General features: G+C 37.5%; 1 protein-coding gene across 1 annotated transcript in view; it reads left to right on the top strand.

Moving 5' to 3' along the window:
• Nucleotides 1-24,627, top strand: part of stk10 (serine/threonine kinase 10) — a 93,753-nt gene that overhangs the window by 41,239 nt on the left and 27,887 nt on the right. The window contains exons 3-7 of the mRNA XM_061962521.2: nucleotides 7,956-8,004; nucleotides 8,431-8,580; nucleotides 18,530-18,602; nucleotides 19,337-19,531; nucleotides 22,204-22,285. Coding sequence (XP_061818505.1) covers nucleotides 7,956-8,004; nucleotides 8,431-8,580; nucleotides 18,530-18,602; nucleotides 19,337-19,531; nucleotides 22,204-22,285 — 549 coding nt within the window. The remainder of the gene's footprint in view (nucleotides 1-7,955; nucleotides 8,005-8,430; nucleotides 8,581-18,529; nucleotides 18,603-19,336; nucleotides 19,532-22,203; nucleotides 22,286-24,627) is intronic.

Genomic DNA, 24,627 nt, shown 5'->3' with positions numbered 1-24,627 from the left:
TACCTTGCATAATGACAATAAAGCTGATTCTGATTCTGATTCTGATTCTGTATGTAATCGTGAATAATCTCATGTTATAATTTGCTTGCATAAATAAAATTTGCTTAAGGAAATACCCCAATATTTGGATACAAATGCAATTTTATAGTCAGAATGTCATGCAGGAACGTTAAATTGTTTTTTTTACTGAACTATAAACAACTTTACATCTGCATTTACTCTTCCTTAGTTCAACCAGTTGCTTAAACATTTAAGTCAGGGGTGTCAAACTCATTTCAGATGGGGGGGCCACATGGAGAAAAATCTACTCCCAAGTGGGCCGGACTGGTAAAATTACGGCACGATAGCTTAAAAATAAACACAACTTCAGATTGTTTTCTTGGCTTAAAAATAAAACAAGCACATTCTGAAAATGTACAAATCATACTGTTGTCGGTGTTTTTTACACTTACATGTTGCGGTTAATATTCTACCTTTATTCGTCTTTATTTATACTTTCTAAATAAATTATGTGATAATGTTCATCAGTCAACTCATTGGTGTTAATTTTCAATCTATCAAGATAAAAAAATAATATCAAAATGAAATTACAGGATGTTTTTTATGTAGTTTGCTCATATTCCTCAACTGGTGCACTAACATCATGTGGTTTATTGTATTTATTTTTTTACTTATGTAGCATAATCTACAAAGATATAAATAATTGCTATTGTGACATCTAGTGGACACATTTAGAACAGCAGCTTCTTTCATTCAAAAATTTTAACCTGTTCAGGCCCGCAGTCCTTACGTTTGACACCCCTGATTTAGGCTTTCTTTACCTTTTCAGATGACAGTGCTGACTTTTTTTGTATGTACGTGTACGACGGTAGTTGGCGGCATGAACGACATCTTCACAGATGTTAAGTGGTTTACATGCGGTGGCTGTCCATTTAAAAACACATTGTTTAATTGATCTGTGGGAAACGCAGATAACTCAGCCAGCATAGTTTGTATGTCCTCTGTATTGTCATTCAGGCTAGCAACGGCATGATCACATTCATGTTTCGCTTTAAGATGCTATTTTAAACTTGATGTGCGCCGATGATAAGAAAGTTTGTCACTGCAATACCAACAAATGACCTCAGTTTTTTCTAAAGTTCCGTTGGAGTTTGTTTTGAAGGGCGCAGAGCTTATCGCTCTAACTATCCTCACACTGGTGTGTGACGTGATCACTGACCATGCAATGCACGCCACATTCAAAACAAACACTGTGTTTAATCTTCAATCATTTATGATAACACAATAGTTTCAGTTTTTTTTACATTTTATAAACATCAATTTATTTTTTAATTTTTTTAATTTTTGGAAATAAATTGTTTACATAAATACACCAAAAAAAGGGGGAAAAAAGTAAGGCTGTCAAAAATAACTAGTTAACTCGTGTGATTAATCTTAAAAATTATACTGCATTAATCAAGAATATACGCAGATTAATCACGCAATTTATTTAGACCGTACATGCTCTACCTTAACCACAGATGGTTACCTGAAAGTCTGACGGTTATACCCTCAGTTATCTGGTCAATGCATACCGGTAAGTCCATGCACATATGAGTGTGGAGACTCCAACTGATGGGACTTAGTTTTGAGCAAATAAATAATAGTGCATTCAAGTAAAACTATTTAAAAAATGTTCCTGTATGTAGTTTTGACAATAAAATTGCATTTATGATGAAATATTTGGCTTTTTTTCCCCGTTATTTTAAATTATGCAAGTAATAACTTGTGATTAATCATGACTAACCCAAATTAGGGATGTAACAATAAACAGTAATGTAAAACTCCTGACAGTTAGTGTTACAACTTAAAATTAAAACAATGGTGTGATTGATAACTGCACTTTGATAAATTCATTGATAGGTATGGGAATTAATAAGATTTTTTCGGTTCTTATTCCACTTTCGATTCTGATTACAATTTTTTCTTAAAAGACCCCATCTTTTAATACACCCCCTGGATCTAATTAGAGGAGCTGGCTGTACTTACTATTGTGGTCAGTGAGTGTATCTGTTATTGCTCATGCCTTGACAACATTGTTAGTAATTAATCAGTTATATGTTGAAACAATGAAACTATTGTTTTGTTTTGTTTTTACAATTGCTACGTTGTTTAATTTGCAGGCACAGCGGCTTTGGCTGTGGTTGCTCGGCAACTTAATGACATACCAGTTCCTCAACAGAAAGCAGCATGTTTTGTCTTTGTTGGCACGGTCTAGTACACCTTAGACTAAAACATTCGGCAGAAACTTGAGTGTGTACTGCATTGTTCACACCATTCATTTGTTGTTATTTAATTTAGGGTGACTGCAGTTTATTTTTTCTTTGGAAGTTGTACATTTCATAAAATCACAGCACTGTTACAGTGATAGGGACGCTGCTGCGTTAGCTCAACATATGCCTTGTCACTTTTTCTGATAACCTCATTCAGCTGCCATCATTATACTTCCTTTGCTTCTCAAATATTAACATCACACACACTTTATGTTATTGACATTAGACACGTATCAGTTTAAATTAAAAGAGGGAGCTAATGCTGTAACGGAAGACAACCGTTCCAGCCCAGTTTAGAAATGTCGTGCTTGCAGCTCGACCGGTCAGGACACATTCCTCACTGCTGCACAACAACTTACCCAGAGTTCTGTGCTGAAGCTGTTTTAAAGGTTGATATATTAGATGGATGGGTGGATGGATAGATAGGTGTAATGTATATATGTATTATCTACATACCGGTATATATGTTTATATTGTGTATATATGTATAATGTATATACATATGTGTGTATATATGTTTATATATGTATATATGTGTAAATGTGTATCTATATATATATGTATGTATATATATATATATATATATATATATATATATATATATATATATATATATATATATATATATATATATATGTGTGGACATACAGTATATATAAATATATATGTACCGGTATATACATATGCATATATGTATATACATATACTAGGGCTGTGAATATTTGGGCAACACACGATTCGATTCAGAATTGAGTCACAATTCAAAACAATTCTCTCTTCAAAATCAATACTTTTTTAATAGCATTGGGTGCCAGTTCTATGATGACTTGCATTTCTCCAAAACATATTGTGGCCAAACAGCTCAATTTTTGTTTCATCTGAACACATAACTTCCCTCTAGAAGGTCTTCTCTTTGTCCAAGTGATGTCAGATGAAAAAAATCAAGCTGTTTAGCCACAATACCCAGCAATATGTTTGGAGGAGAAGAGGTGAGGCTTTTAATCCCAGGAACACCATGCCTCACCGTCAAGCATGGTGTTGGTAGTATTATGCTCTGGGCCTGTTTTGCTGCCAATGGAACTGGTGCTATACAGAGAGTAAATGGGACAATGAAAAAGGAGGATTACTTCCAAATTCTTCAGGACAACCTAAAATCATCAGCCCGGGGGTTGGGTCTTGGGCGCAGTTGGGTGTTCCAACAGTACAACGACCCCAAACACACGTCAAAAGTGGTAAAGGAATGGCTAAATCAGGCTAGAATTAAGGTTTTAGAATGGCCTTCCCAAAGTCCAGACTTAAACGTGTGGACAATGCTGAAGAAACAAGTCCATGTCAGAAAACCAACACATTTAGCTGAACTGCACCAATTATGTCAAGAGAAGTGGTCAAAAATTCAACCAGAAGCTTGTCAGAAGCTTGTGGATGGCTACCAAAAGCACCTTATTGCAGTGAGACTTGCCAAGGGACATGTAACCAAATATTAACATTGCTGTATGTATACTTTTGACCCAGCAGGATTGGTCACATTATCAGTAGACCCATAATAAATTCATAAAAGAATCAAACTTCATGAATGTTTTTTGTGACCAACAAGTATGTGCTCCAATCACTCTATCACAAAAAATAAGAGTTGTAGAAATTATTGGAAACTCAAGACAGCCATGACATTATGTTCTTTACAAGTGTATGTAAACTTTTGACCACGACTGTGTGTGTGTATGTATATATATATATATATATATATATATATATATATATATATATATATATATATATATATATACACACACACACATAGTTACATACATCTATCTATATATATGTATACTGGTGCTTGATTTGTTGTTTTAGTCGTCCATCTGTCTTTTTTATTCAGTAGCATTTGTTGCTTTTTAAAGTGCTCTGTGAATAAAGTTGGTGGATTGATTATAGTTATTTTCAGGTTTTATTATTTGGCATTGGCACATCACATGGTCCTGTTGCTTTAAGTTGAAGTGAGTACAAATGTATCAAGGAATGCATGCCTTTATTGCATCAACCTCTTTCATCTCATCAACCTCTTTCATCTGCGTACCTTTTTGTCCGCACTGAAACTCCACACCCCATGCATAGTGTTGATGCTTTGACAGTGTTGTCATAGCGAGTTCAGCGTACAATGAGCTCACGGCGTAAATATGTGAGAACATTGGTTAGTTTGTATTTCTATGACTGTCGCCTCAGCTGGGAAATAGATTGTTGTTTTTAGTAGCACTTTAACGGAATAGATGATTGTCGATGTTACTGTCTTATACTTGCCAGTTGCTACTAGTCCCCCTTGGCGTTTTTCATATTGAGTACACCAGGTACCACAATGTACTGTTTCTATAACTTGGTTTCATATTGAGTACACCAGGTACCACAATGTACTGTTTCTATAACTTGGCCATTAGAACTTTTTGTAGCCTAAATAATGTTAGCTTAGTACGTTGTTACTCCAGTTTATCGCTGGGCATTGCAGTATTCTATGCCACAGTCTCTACTTTGTCTCCTTAAGAGAACGATGTGTTCTCAGTTTTTTTTGTTTTTTGTTAGCATGACACGTTTTGACTGCCGCGTTCAATTTGGTGTGGTTTTAGCAGTTTCCTGTGCATTTTTATTTCCGTTACACGTGCATAACGTGCTGTACCACCTAAAGGTGTTTCGGGGAACTCTAGTTCTTCAACAGTATACGCTCTTTCAAAGCTGTACCTATCCAAAGTTGATACAGTGCAAAATGCATTGGAATGATGAAAAAATATATTTTGTCCATGTAATGTACAGTATGTGTGTGTCAGAGACTTAAAGGGGAGGACAGGAAATGAAAGATGCTTGTTAGAGGTTACAGTTGGCTAACAAGACATCATTTTAGGGAGTGTCCTGTTTTTTTTTTCCCTTCTCTCGGTGTTTTGGCTTCTCAGTTGAACTGCGATTATATATTTGGACCATGAACTTACTGTACGAGCTTCAAGCAGGACTGCAAGACTCCACTGTCTATTCTGACTCTGTTGTAGAAGCTTTACCACACTCCACTGATGCTGACATACAGTATACAGTGAATCCGAAAAGTATCCACAGTGCTGCACTTTTTCCACATTTTGTTACGTTACAGCCTTATTCCTAAATGGAATAAACCCATTTGTGTCCTCAAAATTCTACACACAATACCCCATAATATCAATGTGTACATTTGTTTTTATTTTTTTTATTTTGCAAACTTATTAAAAATAAAAAAAACAACAAATCATATATAATAAATCACATGCACATAAGTATGCACAGCCTTTGCTCAATTCGTTGTTAATGCACATTTGACAGCAATTACAGCCTCAAGTCTTTTTGAATACGATGCCACAAGCTTGGCCCATCTATTTTTTGCCCATTCCTCTTTGCAACACCTCTCAAGCTCCATCGGGTTGGATGGGAAGTGTTGGTTTTCCTCCAGGATGTATCTGTACATTGCTGCATTCATCTTAGGTTAGTCAGGGAGGTGACCAAGAACCTGATGGTCACTCTGTCAGAGCTACAGCACTCCTCTGTGGTTGAAGGAGAACCTCCCATAAGTACAACCATCTCTCCAACGCCATTTCTTTGTAAAAAGTTTGAAAAAATGCATCTGAAAGACTGTCACATCTTGAGAAAGAAAATTATTTGGACTGATGAGACAAAAATTGAACTCTTTGGCGTGAATGCCAGGCGACATGTTTGGAGGAAACCAGGCACCGCTCATCACCAGACCAATACCATACCTACAGTGAAGCATGATGGTGGCAGCATCATGCTGTGGGGTGTTTTTCAGCGGCAGGAACCGGAAGACTAGTCAGTATAGAGGAAAAGATTAATGCAGCAATGTACAAAGACATTTTGGATGAAAACTAACATTTCTCATCCAACCTGATTGAGCTTGAAAGGTGGTGCAAAGAGGAAAGGGCAACGAGGAAGGGTCAAAACTGCCCAGAGATAAGTGTGCCAAGCTTGTGGCATCGTATTCAAAAATTAAATTTTTTAATAAACTTACAAATTAAATAAACAATAACATTTTCACGTTGTCATTATGGGGTTTTATTATTATTATTCAATTTTGAAATAAAGCTATAACTATACTTGTAAACCTTGAGACCTCCGATTTTGGGGGGTGGGGGGCGTGGTTGGGGGCGTGGTTAAGAGGGGAGGAGTATAACGACTGCTAGAATTCACCAAGTCAAGTATTTCATATATATATATATATATATATATATATATATAATCTACATCCTGAAAATATGCAAACAAAACTGTGTTTAGATAATTGATACTTCAAACCTGCATAAATAAATATTAAGGAATATAACATAACTTGGCTTCTGAGAGCTTCAAAATGTAATGAATAAAATGCTAAAGTCGTTGATAAACAAGGAATTATTTTAATGATTAAATATGGTCATTTTAAATGAATTATTATGATAATTTAAAATTAATTATTTCAAATATGTTTATTTTAATGTATAATTCTATGTCTGGATGTAATAAGGAGTCAGAAAAAATATAAATAAAAATACAATTAATTTTGATGTTTTTAGCAAAATATAGTAAAAATGTATTTAGTTTTTTTTTTTTTAAATTGATAAATATATTTATTTTTAGGTAAGATAAACATAATATTACAATTTATCTCTAGTCTGGATGATTTAGTTCTTGTCACCCTGTTGTCCTCCCGTCGTGAAAAAAGGCTGTCCTCACTCAGGTCCGCATGGAGCTGGAGGGGGTGTGGCCTCCAGCTCTGGCTGAAAATCGGGAGATTTTCGGGAGAATATTTGTCCCGGGAGGTTTTCGGGTGAGACGCTGAATTTCGGGAGTCTCCCGGAAAATTCGGGAGGGTTGGCAAGTATGGCTATAACATAACGAAATGTGGAAAACGTGAAGCACTGTGAATACTTTCGGGATGCACTGGAGCTGTACTGAAAGTGCTGCTGTAATTTAATAGTGCAGAAATAATTAAATTGTTCTTCTGTACAGTGGTTTGTTTGTTTTGGGCATGCTTAAGTTATAGGATAGGATAGGCTTTATTTATCCGACAATGGGAAATTATGTGGTTACAGAGCAGATGCAAAAAGTCCACAAAAAAAGATAAAAAAAACAAAAAACATGGGAAAATAGAGGGAAACATCAAAGGACATACAATACAGTAAATGAGCACAGAGCTGATGCAACCAACTGTCACTTCAGCGGCGCCATTTCTACATACAGCTCCAAAAGTAAAAAACGAAATAACAAAAAATTAGCAATAAGTAATACGTATTGCGCACATACAGTTGCACTATGCTTAGACTAACAACAAAACAAAACAAAAACACAATTTCAACACCTGTACGCCATCGTCTCCTGGGGGATATTATGAGGAACATCACATGTTAATTAACACTTGCATAAATCAACATGCCGGTATTTGAAAAGGACTTGGAAGAAGCTGAGGTTATATTTACCATAGACTTTCTATATGTCTTAGCAATTACTGATAGTGTGTTCATTAACATGTTCAATTACAAATAACAGAACGTAGCCTTTGAAGTTCCCACACTATTGACAAGCTGCAGCCCGAGTGCTACATGTCATTTTTTTCAAATGTTTTGTTCTCTTTTTTTTGTTTAGATCATGATTGAGTTTTGTCCAGGAGGAGCTGTTGATGCCACAATGCTAGGTAAGTCCCTCTGCATGGTTAACAGCTCTGTCTAACTTGAGTCTTTAACACTATTCAAGTACTCTCCACATTTTAAACAATGCTTCTGGACCAAATTGGCCTTGAAGGCTATAGCGAGCAGACACAGAGGAGTCCTTTGCTGTGGGAAAGCCCCCCGTCTGTTTTTACAATATAAGCCACATCCTCGTATCCGCGTGTCCCCCCCAACTGCAGCTAACTAAACACACATTATCTTACTTAGGATTACGGCATCAATACAACTTGAGAGGCTTTTCTAGTCACAGCATGACCTTGTTTAATCTTTTTGCCAGTGGAATTCACTCACTAGATCAGTACCTACCCTCTTATCTGAATTTGCAAAGTCTGCATTTGGAATACTTCATTCCACCTCCTCCCGAGTGAACTTCCATATCTTCTTTTCATCAGAGTTGGATCGAGGGCTGACGGAGCCACAGATAAAGGTGGTCTGCCAGCAGATGCTGGAGGCTCTGACATACCTCCACTACATGAAGATCATCCACAGAGACCTGAAGGCCGGCAATATCCTCCTCATGCCAGAGGGGGACATCAAACTCGGTGAGTCTTGCTTTTAAAAAGATTGCACGCGAGATGCACTTCTTTACGAAATTGGAAATTTAGTTTTAGACAAAATCTGTTTTAAAAACAATTTTCCACTGATGAGTACTTGCTTCGCTTGCTTTATTTATAAAGCACAATTAAAAAATAATTCCAAGAATTTTAATCATGAATTCAATTAAAATCAAAGAGTGTAGATAAAATAGTTTCACTTGTCATATGCACCGCTAATTAAGAGTGTATTCAGCCTGGTTTTGAACATTGCCAACGAGGCCTGTCTCACTTCTTCCAGAAGACTTCCAGTTTTTAGGACCTTAAAACTAAAATGTTTGGTCCTGACTCTGGGCACCAGTAGGAGACTCCTTCCTGAGGTTCTCAAAGACCCTGAGATGGTTTATATAACTCTGACATGTTTTTGGTGCAAGATCATAAAAATACTTTTATACAAGCACTAGACTAATATGCTCGTATTCCCTGGTTCTGGTCAGGACTCGAGCAGCAGCATTCTGGATGTACTGCAGCTGCTTAACAACCCATTTAGAGAGCCCAATGTGAAGGTCATTTCAGTAGTATAGCCTGCTTGGGACAAAGGCATGAACTAGTCTTTCTATGTCTGCTTCAGAAAATATTCCTTGGATTTTGGCAATGTTTTAGTTGGTACAAAGCTGCTGATATTATTTGTTATCCATAGATTTCTAACCGGAGTATTAGGTTTAAGAGAGAGTCTCACAGGGATTTATAACATTTCTCTTTGCACGTAAGAGACATTTGATCCAAAATGAGACTAAGGGCATCAAGAAAAACCCGGCTGCTGCAGATAAATGGAGACTGGAGTATACTAAGTCCACAGCTTGAGTACAGAAACGACTAAGTGGTGTTTCTTACACATTGATTTATCTGTGATGACCCGCCACGACAACATTTGAAACACCACAAACTGATTTGGCGCTGCCAGTTGCCCTCACTCCTAAACACATGATAATAGGACGGTGTGTAAATTGTTTTGCTCTGTACTGTAGATAGGTTTCCAGTGTATTCATCTTCTTGTGGCAGGCCGCCACAATTAAATTGGCCGCCACAAGTATGAAAAAAAACAAACAACATTTTGATTACAATTTTTTGCGATACAGTAACTGTAACACTTCCGTAGTTGATCACACACAGTGTAGTGTGTGTTTATTGAGGAGTACAAAGTTAGCGGTCAGTATTTGTTTCTACAAAACTTGGAGAATAATTGCCTCTAAGTAGAAATATAGATGCTGTTTGTTTGTTTTTTAAAACCTCATTTTAAAAACTTTTGAATATGTTTGCATTGTTCGTTTTCGTTAGCCTGTCAATAAGCTAGCGGCATTAGAGCCAACCTTCATCCTGTTTAAATCTATTGCTATTTTGGCAATTTATAACACACTTAAACATTTGACGTGATTCCTACATGTATGTGCACTTCATATGTATGTTGATGTACTTTTCTTTGTGTGCTTAGTTTTACTGTAACTACATTGTGAAGAATATCAACAAAACGCCTTGAGTTATTTTTTTCATTTCTAATTCAAAAGACTGTTTACATATTTGGCAAATGAATTGGATGGATGGATAAGAATTCCAAAATTCAGGGAGGGTAGAATAATAAATGTCAATAAACCAACAGTGTACAAAGTGCAGCCTGTGGACAGCAACAATTGACAAATAGAGCAAAACGATATAATTTAAGAAAAAAAAACAAAAAACTAATAACACAGATTTGTTTTTCAGTACCATATTTTCAACACTATGGAGCGCACCGATATATTGGCCGCACCCACTAAATTTTAGGGGGAAAAAATAACTATAGCCACAGATATATACGTTGCGAAATAAGTTATTTACACAGAAATATTCTGTAAATGTTTATTTACGTACCTTAATGTCTGTAACACGGCAGCAAAACCACTGATCAAACAAAACAGAAGTCGTCGTCAAGGACCCACTAGCTGCGGACGCTAGCTCTCCAATCAGCTAAACAGACTTAATAACTCCACCTTGACGTTTTGGTGAGTTTACTGAGGAATTTGTGAAACTGAAAAATACAAAAATACTTACACAGACACTTGTAAACAACGCTAGCATCATCACATTACCATAGCACGTGCACATATGCATGAAAACACTCCTACAGACATCACATATGGACGGTTTAGTTTTAGTAAAACGTTTGGAGTTATGAATGAAGAATCCAGACAAGTAGAAACGCTATGGACAGCTGGAAGAAACATTACCAGTGAATGGAAGGACACCGCAGCACCTGCAGTGAACTGCACCGTTTTATAAGCCACAGGGTTCAAAGTGTAGAAAAAAGTAGTGGCTTATAGTCTGGAATGTACGGTAAATGTATCACATGTTTTAGCCTTTTTAGGCAAAATATTTGCATTATCACAAATTATGCAAGTTATATGTTGATGTCATATTGACAGAGCCCCGGCCCGCTCTCACCACACACCTAGTCACGCCCTCCCATTGTCACAAGTATATTGGCAATCTTTGATAAACATTTTGGTAAACATTGCAGACCCTTCTACATTCTGATTCTGAAAAAACATTTCAGGTGTTATGTGATACTTTTGGAGACCTTAAAATGAAAGCACCTATTCTCCTCAATGAGCAGCCGGTGCTTGTGTGCCCCACACCCCACAGGTGGCTTTGTCTTGCTTGCAGCAAACCAAAAAATACAAAAATACTTGATTTAGAAATTAAATTTTCATTTCAAACATCTATTTTTTTGCTTTTCTTATTTGCTACGTGTCTCCGTAGAAATATCAAGACAAATTATGCAAATTAGACGATGACATCATCAACCCCCATTGTCACTTACTCCCCCAACTCAACGCCACAAACATTTTGCAGTGCTGTGGGGAAACACTGTTCTGCTAATATTAGCCTGTGTGTTGACTTGTACATGCTACAACTACTCCAGCTAGAGCAGGGAAGGGATTTATTCGGCCTTATTCCATGATAGCAACTGACGCTGTGGTCAAAGTCGGAACTGCCACAAAACACATTTTAAGACATTCAACACTGTACTGCCGTCTGGTGGCTAAGGTGGATAGTGCACCCCTCCACCCCCCAATTCGTCACGTTTCATGTGTTAGGTCAACTGCGATGGATGGGGCCATATTAATCCCCTTCCTACTGTAATTCACAGCTACCATGTGTCCTACTGCAACCATGCAGCTGGCACTCAGATCTGCATGTCATTGACGGTGACTGCATCAAACATATGAGTGTGTGGATTCAAAACATTTTTTTTCAGCTAAACTCAGACAAAACTGGAATCATGGTCTGTGACCCACAGAAGCTGAGATTGTAATGCAAACTCTTCCTTCTCCATTGTTTTTGTTGCATGATTCTTACTGATGATTCATTCAATGCGGTGCGTTTTTTTTGCATTTTCTTATGCTTCCGTCGTGGGTTGTGTAGTCAGATGATACAATTGATAAAACGTAACAGACGAGCACGGCTGCATGTAACCAGAAATAATTTTCACAAAGTGTAATAATACGTTGCGTTTTTTTGTGTTCTTTACACACTGGCTTTGTTTGAGAAAGTGTGCACGTCTTTCACCAAAAGCATGAATCGCATTGTTGTATCACATTGCAGATTTGCACATATGTTGCTGTTTCTTTGACTTTTAGTGCACACCAAAGCATCATCATGTGTGGGAAAACATCTCTGAAAGTTTGACATGCTTTCATTTTTTATGGGTCCGTTTTTGAAGAGTGCGCCACATTCTTGACATTGCACTGCAGAAGTTGTGGACCAGTGGCTCGCGAATTTCACATGTAAGCCATAACGTTCCAAAAGAGTAGCAGAAAGCGGTTGGTGTAATGTGTCATTTTCGGCAGCGTTGACATGCAAACACCAGGCTTGAAATATAAAGGTATAGTTAGGTTTTCAAGTGGAACAACTTGAAATACTTACTGTAGATGTATTTTTAGAAATGCAGGCAGCAGCAAAATGTTTGCACTTCGGTGTTATTTCCCCCCTCGTTCAACTGGCTTTACCTGCTACCACGTCACAGCGCCGCACTTTGTCATGGTTCTTTTATGACCAACGTGTCTTTTCTTGTGCGATGATTACATTATTGAGTTTCACACTATTTTTGGATGGTAGCATTGGGTGTTGCCTCTTTAAAGTAATAAGAAATGTTTGTTTGGCACACAACGATGGAGGAGAGCCACGCTAACGATTAGGGGTGTAACGATTCATTTTAACGATTTCATTAAATTCAGAATTTTTGGTTGCCGATACGATTCAGGATCGATGTTATTTTTTTTAGAACGATCAATCCGAAATGATTCAGTAACTTTTTAGCAAAACAATGTGACTGTGAAATTAATACTGGATAATGGACAATGCAGGTGAAGTTTCCTATTTTCCTGTTATTTCTTGTAAGGGAATTGGGTATAAAAAAAATATGGATACAAACAATTAAGTAAATAAAAATGATTGGCCAATGTGTTCACATCTTATTTGAATAAAATGCAACCAACACGTTAGGTTGAATTAACAAGAAGAAACACGTTTTGCTCTCATTTTCAATATTCAAGAAATGTCCAATACAAGTACAGGAACCAACATTTTAGCAGTCGATTAAACTGCTACTTCTGCTTTTTGTTTTTCAACATTAATTAATACAATATTAATATCAAAAATATAGTGCAGCCAACATCTCTTCAGGTTGAATTAGAAATAGATTCACCTGCTACTTTTACTGTTGTTTTTAAACGTAGAAATAATACAAATACAACATTAATGTAAAACATTAAATGCAACCAAATCTTTTCAGGTTGAATTAAAAGTAGTTTTATCTGCTACTTTGACTCTTGTTTTTTTTTTTTACATAAAAATAATACAAATACAAAATAAATGAATATAAAAGGTTATGTGGGAATAAGTTGATTGGCAACACTAAATTGGCCCTAGTGTGTGAATGTGAGTGTGAATGGTGTCTGTCTATCTGTGTTGGCTCTGCGATGAGGTGGTGACTTGTCCAGGGTGTACACCGCCTTCCGCCCGAATGCAGCTGAGATAGGCTCCAGCACCCCCCGTAATCCCGAAAGGGACAAGCGGTAGAAAATGGATGGATGGAAGTGCAACCAAATCTCTTTAGGTTAAATTAGCCGTGGTTTACCTGCTACTATTGTCATTTTAATAAAACTGCTACAATAGTAAAGAAAAGTCACAACAAATGCAAACGCCACAAACACAATAACATGAAGCCGCAACACACTAACTTACATCTATAGCACAATTATAAAAGCCACAACAAATACAAACGCCACAACAACATAAAGCCATAACACATTAACTATAAGCCAAACTACTATATCAAGATGGAACGAAAGTGACAGCGGACAAGTTTCGGGGACTCACCGACTTCCTGAGACAGAAAGTTGAAAATAGTGTAATGAACAAAGTTGTAAAAGTAAGTGAAATGTGACCACATTTTCTGTCATAAATAACTTTTTTTCAATGACACTAATATACTATGTCCAGGTATTTTCTCCATCGCCGTAACTTGATCCGTGTCTGTCGCGTCCTTTGTGGCTTGAAGTTGTGTTGTGTCTTTATATTATTTTGTTGTGGCGTTTGTATTTTTGAGGCTTTTGCGGTCGTGCTGTAGCTTAAAATTGTTGGGTTGTAATTTATGATATAGTCTTGTCGCGGTTGCATTTGTTGTGACCTTTCTCAGCCAACGTATGCATCTGCTATTGTTGCTGTGCCGACGCCACAGATGGGCAGACAGACTTGAGTAGCGATTAACGTCCTTATTAAAAGTGTTGAACTTCATATTAAGTCTGCCGTTCATAAATCCAATATTTCATTTTTCTAGTATCGACAAAATGGATCGGTTTCGTTTTAAAACGATGTTGGATTGCTACCTCTTCTCGAAGGCAAACTTGCAGAGCACAAATCGATGTAGTGAATCTAAAGGATATCAACCGGAATATAAATTAATCTTTACACCCCTAGGAGTTATCGCTCATAGGAAGGAAGAAGATAACTAATTAAGATGAACAGTGGCAACTCTTGAAGGGGAACTGCACATTTTTTGAAATGTTGCCTATTACCGTATTTTTCGGACTATAAGTCGCAGTTTTTTTTATAGTTTGGCCGGGCTCCAGTGTGACTTATACAGTATATGTTTTTTTCCTTTTTTATTATGCATTTTCGGCAGGTGCGACTTATACTCCGGTGCGACTTATACTCCGAAAAATAAGGTAATCACAATCATTATGAAAGACATGACGACGTATATCATTTTTTGTTAATGCATTCTAACTCGTAAATAAAAAGTCTGCTTACAGCAGAGCAAAAGGGAGGTCCTTTATTCCGCCCATAAAACCCAATAAAAAAACATCCAAAAAGCGCCAACAATACTCCATTTATATTTCGTGACTTGAATATTAACCAAGTATTAGTGATATTGTTATTAGAAAGCGTTAACTAAGATTAACTATTTATAGCCGCACCGTGATCACGAGCATCAGTGCCAATGTTTACATCATCGAGTGGTAAGCTGCTTCCTCGCTTCCTTTGCTTGTTCTAAATCATAAATCATGCCTGTCACCTGGATAATTGAAGGACAAGGATGAAATCAGACAAGATGGTACACTTTGAAAGCCAATTTAGAACCTGGAATGGCGAGAACGACACAAAAAGACGCTTGGTTCCACTCCTCTTTTCTTCGTGAAGATTGAGTCATTTTTCATCTAAAACAGGAATATAACAATTCCAGCAGTCGGCATCCTAATGACGGCAGACATCGCACAGTAAGTGATGCTTTATTGTGTTTGTTGGCTCTCATAAAGTCAGCAGTGAGTAGTAAAAGTAGAAAGTGATGTAGTTTAAAAAAAAAAAGCGTACGTTGCGTGAATATTAAATGTTAATATTAATGTGCCCGTTACTACATTACATACTGTATATACTTACATAATGTACATAACTCATTAATGGAGGTGTTTGGATGTTTTTTAAGGGCTTTTATAGGCAGAATAGGGTGACTACTAGAGATGTCCGATAATGGCTTTTTTGCCGATATCCGATATTCCGATATTGTCCAACTCTTAATTACCGATTCCGACATCAACTGATATCGATATATACAGTCGTGGAATTAACACATTATTATGCCTAATTTTGTTGTGATGCCCCGCTGGATGCATTAAACAATGTAACAAGGTTTTCCAAAATAAATCAACTCAAGTTATGGAAAACAATGCCAACATGGCACTGCCATATTTATTATTGAAGTCACAAAGTGCATTATTGTGCAGCAGGTGTTACATACATTTAAATACATTTATATGGTTCTCCAGGGTTTGATTTAAACAATTTGGGACTTATGCAGATCCCAAATACACATAAGCAGGTACCATCAGGGGAAAAAAGTTGGTTTTCCATACTAGGGCCCCTTTTAAAAAAAACACTATGCTCAACTTTGAGCTGACAGCCCCTGGCTTTTAGCTCATTGGCTGGCACTGCCCAAAATATTCGATCAGTGGGGATTTGTGAATAAAGATTTTAAGACAGCGTGCATAGGGCTGGACTTTGCATGATTACCACTGTTACGTATACACAAGTTGAGTCTCTAATATTCAACCCAGTGGTTAATTTACTTTTACACTTGCATGACAACAATCTAAAACAAAAGAAACCCTGTAACCCTAGAACTTATTATTTTGTATCTACATGTAGTGTTTTTACTGGCAACATCTTACGTAGCCTTAGTCTTTTGGTCGGAAATGCTTATTAGTTTTAGTCACATTTTTGTCATTTTTATATGTGATAGTTTTAAGTCCAGTTTTAGTCTGGTTCTAATGTGTGCAAAACAGAGTTCTTCAGTTAGTTTTTGTCTTTGGCCCACAGAAGCAAAGAGAAACTCTTTATTAGTCACCTTGAGACTCGAACCCTGAAATCTAATAATCAGGTTAGAAATCTAGGGGTAATAATGGATTCAGACTTGAACTTTAACAGCCACATTAAGTCAATAACAACAGCAGCTTTTTACCACCTGTCCATTGCTCAGGTCACTGCACCGGCTTCCTGTTGCTCAGAGAGTAGACTTTAAAACAGCTCTGCTTGTGTACAAGTCTTTTCGCAGTCTTGTGCCAAAGTACACCTCTGACATGTTAGAACCATAGGAACCATCTCGGTCTCTGAGAACCTCAGAGAGTGTTCTCCTGCTGGTACCCAGAGTCAGGATGAAACATGGTGAGGCTGCGTTTCGTCTTTTTTGCTGCTAAAATCTGGTAAAGTCTTCCTGAAAATGTGAGACAGGCCTCAACATTGGCAATCCAGACTGAAAACACTTTTTTTAAATTGTGCATACGACAACTAAATGTTTGATTTTAATTTAAATGATAATAGTTTTTATGATGATTTTATTTCGTTTTTAATTTGAATGATGATTATCTTTATGATTTTATTATTAATTTTGCCGTCGTTTAATTTTCTGGAAAGCACTTTGAATTGACTTGTCTACGAATTGTGTTCTATAAATAAACTTTCCTTGCCTTTTAGTTTAAAAAAAAAAAGCAGTATTAGTCTTCAACAAATTAATTAAGGTCAGTAAGTTAACTTTAATGCTTTTGCATAACAACCAGAATCATTACCAGATTGATAGCTCTAGCCTAGACTTTGCCATTGATCTTTTATCTCCTCCTTTCAACTTATATTTTTACATGAATCGTTGCCCTACTTAATCATACAGAAGTGTCACACATGTTGTGAATAGCAAATCTACAAGTTCACTACATTATTTTGACAAAATACTACCGTTCTAAGAAAATTGAATGGCCTACTACATTATCAAACAATCAAAATGAAAATATGTTTTGCTGGCTTTACCACATGACTAACACCTACCGTGTACTTAATCAAGCAATGGCCAAACGTATCATGTAACTGTACTACTGAGTTTGTTTGTGTTTTGTGTGTGCGTCCCTCAACAAAGCACATACAACTCAACCTATTTAACATATTACAACGTGCTAACAGAACCAACAAAGAGATTGCCAGACTGTCACTGAATGTAAACATTACAGAAGCCTCGTGTGCTGTCCTTTTATATAAGGGATCCTGCGGACTTGACTTCTCTCTTCGCTATTCCTATTTTGTATATTCCTGAGAATCTGCTGTTTTCAAGCATCTACATCATAAAGCCAGGCAAAGATCATCTATATGATGGCACTACTGTTTTAAGAATATGCTACAAAAATGTTAGGCCGTTCCAAGTATTTTGAACTCGAATAGCCGGTCATAGTTCATTGCGCACCATTAGGTAGGGGGGAACCAAACACGGATGATACTGAAGTGGATTGAAAGTGATACTTTTCAGCGTTTCACAGACAGATGACATGCACAATAGGCAGAAGTGTTGTGCATTTGAACGTGTGACAGACCATCCACTTACATTTGCTTTCAGTCTCGTCTCGTTAATGAAAACTTGCACAGTTTTTGTCCCAAAAGAGCAATATTTAGCTCGTCATGGTCATTATTTACAGTTAAAAAAAAAAATGTTATTATAAATAAATAAATGGGTTGTACTTGTATAGCGCTTTTCTACCTTCAAGGTACTCAAAGCGCTTTGACACTACTTCCACATTTACCCATTCACACACACATTCACACACTGATGGAGGGAGCTGCCATGCAAGGCGCTAACCAGCACCCATCAGGAGCAAGGGTGAAGTGTCTTGCTCAGGACACAACGGACATGACGAGGTTGGTACTAGGTGGGGATTGAACCAGGGACTCTCGGGTCGCGCACGGCCACTCTTCCACTGCGCCACGCCGTCCCATATGAATTGCAAAATGTATTTGAGCTTATTATTGTCACTCTACACTATTTTACAATGAAATGCTAGTGAAGAAATACTCCAGTAAGTCCAATATTTTTTTTTCTCCTTAGCTGATTTTGGTGTATCTGCCAAAAACACCAAAACCCTCCAGAGAAGAGATTCTTTCATCGGCACGCCATACTGGTGAGTACGATATATTCTCCCATACAACACAGCAATGGGTAATAAACCCGGTATGTTACGTTTATTTGGGACGCATAGTTTTAGTTCTTCCCACATTGAAATGACTACCTTCCATGTGCGGTTGAAGTGTCATAAATAAAGCAAAATGTAAGGTTTTTCGGGAATGCTTTTGATCTTGTACCCACAGCTCATCCATTATCCTACAAGAAGTGTGACGTTGTAACTCAGCTCATAGCTTTAATCCTGCAGTGTTGTCACAACAGAGCCCTTCCCTCCTCCATTTCTGACCAAACTGGCAAAGTCTTCTTTGAAGGTTTTAGTGGTGAACCTTTAGCCACAAGGTTCTCCCCCCTGTGTGAATGTTGCCCAGTCAATCATTGTCTAGAAAAGGTTCAACATCCATTCAGAAAGGCCCGCCCACCTCAGCAACAACACGACATAATAACGAGTTCTGAAAAGGCTATAATACCGCAAGTTTTAGCTTTAGGCTCTGTGATTACCAAAATCAACACAAAAAGTGGTGTGCAAACATCACTTTCTTTGCTGTTTGAACAATCAGATTAATGTTGCAGGGTCTTTCTAAGAACCATTAGCATGTTGTCAGCAAACACAAGCTGAGCAAGCTCTCTGTAAACAAATAATAAACTATTACTGCATCAAATACTTTTAGCCACAAATTGTCTGTAGAAAATCACTGAGGGTTGCACTACAAGTGACCTCTCTCTGTCTGCCAGGATGGCCCCCGAGGTGGTCATGTGCGAGACCATGAAGGATGCGCCGTATGACTACAAGGCCGATATCTGGTCCCTGGGAATTACTTTGATCGAGCTTGCCCAGATAGAACCTCCGCACCATGACCTAAACCCTATGAGGGTGCTGCTAAAGATTGCCAAGGCGGATCCCCCCAGCCTTGAACAACCAAACAAATGGTGAGTCATGCATTTAAATCTTTCCCTTAATTATGTAAATATCTGGATCGGTCCATTCCATCCATGTTTTACAGTGTACCACTTATCCTCACTAAGGTCACAGGTTTGCTGGCGCCTAACCCAGCTGATTACAGGCGAGAGGCGGGGTACACCCGAGACTGGTCATGGTGGATCAGCAATATTAATTTGTATTTTTATTAATTGCAAACCATGTATTCAACCTCCATAATAGACGGCATGCTCCGAGCAATTATAGAAAATGGTAAATAATCAAAATAACTTTACTATAAACCATGTTTCATAGTGAATGTCATTGCTACAATACACACTACCTCTGTATCTGTGTCCTTAAAGCTGGCGTTTATAGGTAAATTGAATGAGAATGTCTTTCTGTCATAGTATTTTTCCTCTGTAAACACAAACTGTGTGCAGAGGGGAAAAAAATTGGCTCTTTAGTGATTGACATGAGCTGTAATATTTCTTTAAATATAGCACTATATGAGTGTAACGATTGATCAATACATGGATAGATCGATTAATGTTCCCAGTATTTAAGTAGATCGATCTGTGATGACAGTCGAAACATGTCAGGTAAAGATTCCCTCTAATATACTGAAAATATTGCCTGATTACAAGAAAATTTGAAAGGGTAGCTAAATCTGTTAAAATGTTGGTTACTGTACTTTTATGTGCTTGAATATTGAAAATGTGAGCAGAAAATGTTTAATCCTGTTAATTCAACCTAATTCAAATAAGAATGCATTGGCCATAACAGGAATATACAATACTTTCCACTCAGTGTTCACTATTTAGTATTTCATCCAGTATTTATTTCACAGTAACACTGGTTGATTTTTATTTTTTTTTGCTAGGAAGTTACTGAATCGATTTAGCTCACTGAAGCGTTTTGGATCGAATCGTGTCAGCAACCATGAATATCGAATCGAATCAAATCGAATTGTTGTTAAAACGAATCGTTTCACACCTATATTTTAATACATATTGTATTGGTATTTTGAAGTATTTTGTTGTTGTATTTAGTTGTACTTTGATTAAACTCCATTGTACACTTCAGCTTTACAGATGCCAAGTGCTGCTGTAAGAATATATTTATTCCATGCGGGACGAAAAAAGACATTTAGTATCCAGTAGGGATGGGCCGATTGATCGGTCACCGATCAGTATCGGATAATTTTTTGTGAAAAAGTATGTGATCGCCATTGCCGATTGATGCCTATTAATACCGATCCCCTCTGGCTGACACTGTATTAGGTTTTAGTACCCTGGCTGACACAGCTACAGTAGCAGCTAAATATTGTCCCCCCCTAACACAGTGTTGCACCGCTCTCCTAAGATACCGGGTAGTAATAATCACCTCCATTACGGCATTTCTTAGTTTCTCTATCAAGTATCATCACTGGAAGTTGAAGTTAAACATGTTACACACTAAACGCAAACCAGGAGCAGGCATGCTAATAAAAGCTAAGCTGGCCGCTAAGACAACTTGCAACAACACCAAGAAATAAGTGCTTAGTAAAGTTAAAGAAGTGTAGATGGAACAACGTTACCGCAGAAAGTAAACCGATTTTAACAGGAAATTAACAAGTAGATTAATAAGAGTTAGGTAGAGGCTAATATAACAACAAGTGTTGGTGCGTCAGCATTGTCACAGTCTGTACAAGACATGTAGGAAGAGGGCAGATCGATTCATAAATTGGTAGTGTCAATACCAAGGGTAGTATTACTATATGATCGATACTGGAGCGATTAGGTCGATATTTTCAAATTTTCCAAACATTTTTTGGGTTGTTTTTGTTAATGTTTACAAACGGAGGGAATAATTCCCTGCACACATGAGGATTTGAGGGCAAAAGCTAAAGGATTTCAGTGACTAGTAGTATGTCGTTTTTGATTTTGTTTCGTTATTGTGTACTATTGACTTTGTTTTGATCAAACAGTTGTCTGTAATAAAAGAATAACCAACTAGTTTAAATATTCTCAAACGGTCAATAGCACTCACCATAAATACATTGAAAATTCTCCCCCCAGGACAATCAGTTTCAGAATCAACAGCTTAAACCCTGTTTGGAACATCCCTCGTATCCAGCAAAATAACAATAAACAATCTATATTTTAGTGACTTACAGGGTAATATAGTACATTACTGAATAATGTGTATTGTACTTATTGATACAACAGTTTTACAGCGACATATTTCTTTAAATACCAATAATAGAAACATAAAGCTATTCATATAAACATATTTTAAATACATTTGTACATATAAAGGCATACCTTTTGCATGGGCACTCGGTACTGCTATTCAATTGCATAGTTTCTGCATTCCCATGCAGACTTTAGAAACAACTTAACAGTGACATTGCACCTGAAAAAATGCTGATAGGCCCACTTTTACGACTCACTCACTTTTATGAGTCTAGATGTGCAGCACTGCATTCATAAAGGTACTAAAAGAAGTCCGGGATGCGCCGCATAGCCGTCATTCCTGTCGAGACCTCCGTTTTTACAAAAGCCAGCTGTGCACAGGAGATGATCCACATGTATCAACACGACACGTCCAGAACTGTTCTGTTCTTAACGTTTTGCTATATCACGTCATGTCTCCCCCGGTTTTCTCAAACTAATCCTGAACTAATAATATATTTTTGCAGGTCACCAGAGTTCAAAGATTTCCTGAGGAGAGCGTTGGATAAGAACCCCGAGACGCGCCCGACTGCAAAACAGCTCATGGAGGTGAGAAGATAATCAGTTTAAATTAAGGAACAATACAAGAAAATATTTGAGCTGATTTGCACCTATAGCAGCTTTCGAAATCACATTTACCTTTTAAAAATAGATCTCAGATCACACATTACTAAAAAGGGAAAGTGCCTTCATGAACAAAACAAGAATATAAAGATACTCTGCCCAGTCTCAAATGTGTCATGACATATTAAAACATCATGCCCACGTACTACCAGAGCCCTCTGTTTCTAGGCAAAAAAATGAACATGGTGTGTGTGGTTTCAAGCACCACAGCAGCATCTATTAAAATTCCAAGCCACAGTTTCCTGGCCTTAAATCCCAAAGCTGAGGGAACGCGAGCTGTTTACATTCCCAGCCCAGGCCGCGCGAACATGTCGGGATCACGCCTCGCCTCTCTCTCCAGCAGCCGGCCAGTTAGAGAAGGGAGAGATGAAAAGCGGCGATCCAGGCAGGCTCATTGGGTGGTGGTGGTGGGGAAGAGACGGGCGCGGCTCGGTTTTTGGTGCCTTGCTGGATGTTTTAGATGTGTATCACAGTGTGCTTGTGATTGTCGTCCGATAGCTTTGCTTTCAGATAGTTGCGCGTGCATGTGGCATATTTTTAGGTCAGAGGAGCCTGTTGGAAAGTAATATAATCGGGAATCATAGATAAGTTGTGTGCAGGATTCTAGAAAAAAAGTAACATGACATGGTAGTGACCCTCGCAGGAATTTTTCCGAATAGTTTCTAATCATCAGAATTTTGGTCGCATGGTGTTTCTGTATTATCTGCATTACACATAACAAGTTTGAATCTGTACAGTAATTGTGGTATACAGTGCATCCGGAAAGTATTCACAGCACTTTACTTTTTTCATATTTTGTTAAGTTACAGCCTTATTCCGAAATGGAATACATTAATTTTTCAGTAAATACCCCTTAATGACAATTTTTTTTAATCAAAACTAAAAAAAAATCACATGTACTTAAGTACGGTATTCACAAATTTTGAGCGATACTTTGTTGATGCACCTTTGGCAACATTCATAGCCTCAAGTCTTTTTGAATACGATGCCACAAGCTTGGCACACCTATCTTTGGGCGGTTTTGCCCATTCCTCTTTGCAGCACCTCTCAAGTTCCCTTGGGTTGGATGGGAAGTGTTGGTTTTCCTCCAGGATGTCTCTGTACATTGCTGCATTCATCTTTGTGTAGTCAGGGATGTGACCAAGAACCTTAGGGTCACTCTGTCAGAGCTACAGCATTCCTTTATGGAGAGAGGAAAACCTTCCAGAAAGACAACCGTCTCTGCAGCAATCCACCAATCAGCTGTATGATATAGTGGCCAGATGGAAAGCTTTTTTTCGCGAAAGTTTGCTAAAATGCACCTGAAAGACTCACATCATGAGGAACAAAATTCTCTGGTCTGATAAGACAAAAATTGAACTATTTGGCGTGAAGGCCAGGCATCATGTTTGGAGGAAACCAGGCACCGCTCATCACCAGGCCAATACCCTCCCTACAGTGAATCATGGTGGTGGCAGCTTCATGCTGTGGGGATGTTTTTCGGCGGCAGGAACTGGGAGACTAGTCAGGATTAGGGCTGCAACTAATGATTATTTTGATAGTCGATTAGTCAATGATTACCTTAACGATTAGTCGACTAATCAGATAATAAAGCGTACACATATTTATGGCTCTAATTTTTCCATGGACTTCTAAATGCAGCTTAAGTTAATTTAGGCATGTGATAACTAACACAAAAATACTGTTAACAGTTAAAACAGCAGCAATGAAAACAAACAATAAAACACAACATCTGGTAACTTCCTCAAAAAGAAAATAATTTTGTGATGTTTAAAAAGCTACACACTAGTATATTGACTATTGATTAACTCTTGCCAATTTTAGCACTCTAATAGACTCAATGTGTCGAATTGTATCATAAATTAATTCTTAAAATGTTGGCTATTTAATAGATTGTATGTTTATTCTTATGATACCTTGATGTTAAAGGGCCTTTTTTACGGCATTGCAAATTGACGCTGCTTTAATTGATGTAGACAAAGTTTAGCTAACTGACTTTGGCTAAAATGATAGTTATTTTTCACACACCTTCGGCTCATTCTTGTTAGCTAGCTAGCAAGGTAGAAGCTAACACTTTTACCGAGGCTGTGTCCGCATCCTCTCTCCAAATGTATGACATCATGTCTCAAATTTAAATGCTCGCGTATCACAGATGTACTGCCATAAAGACAAGGTCCGCTTTGCAAAATGAGCAAGGTATTCATGTTTTTAACAAGAATAAGAGGAGATATCCTCACACATTACATGTTACCACTGGCGATGTTTTT

Source organism: Nerophis lumbriciformis, linkage group LG09 (genome assembly GCF_033978685.3).
Source record: "Nerophis lumbriciformis linkage group LG09, RoL_Nlum_v2.1, whole genome shotgun sequence".
Lineage (NCBI taxonomy): Eukaryota > Metazoa > Chordata > Actinopteri > Syngnathiformes > Syngnathidae > Nerophis > Nerophis lumbriciformis.
The sequence above is the reverse complement of the archived record's forward strand: the minus strand, read 5'-3'. Positions and strand labels throughout refer to the sequence as shown.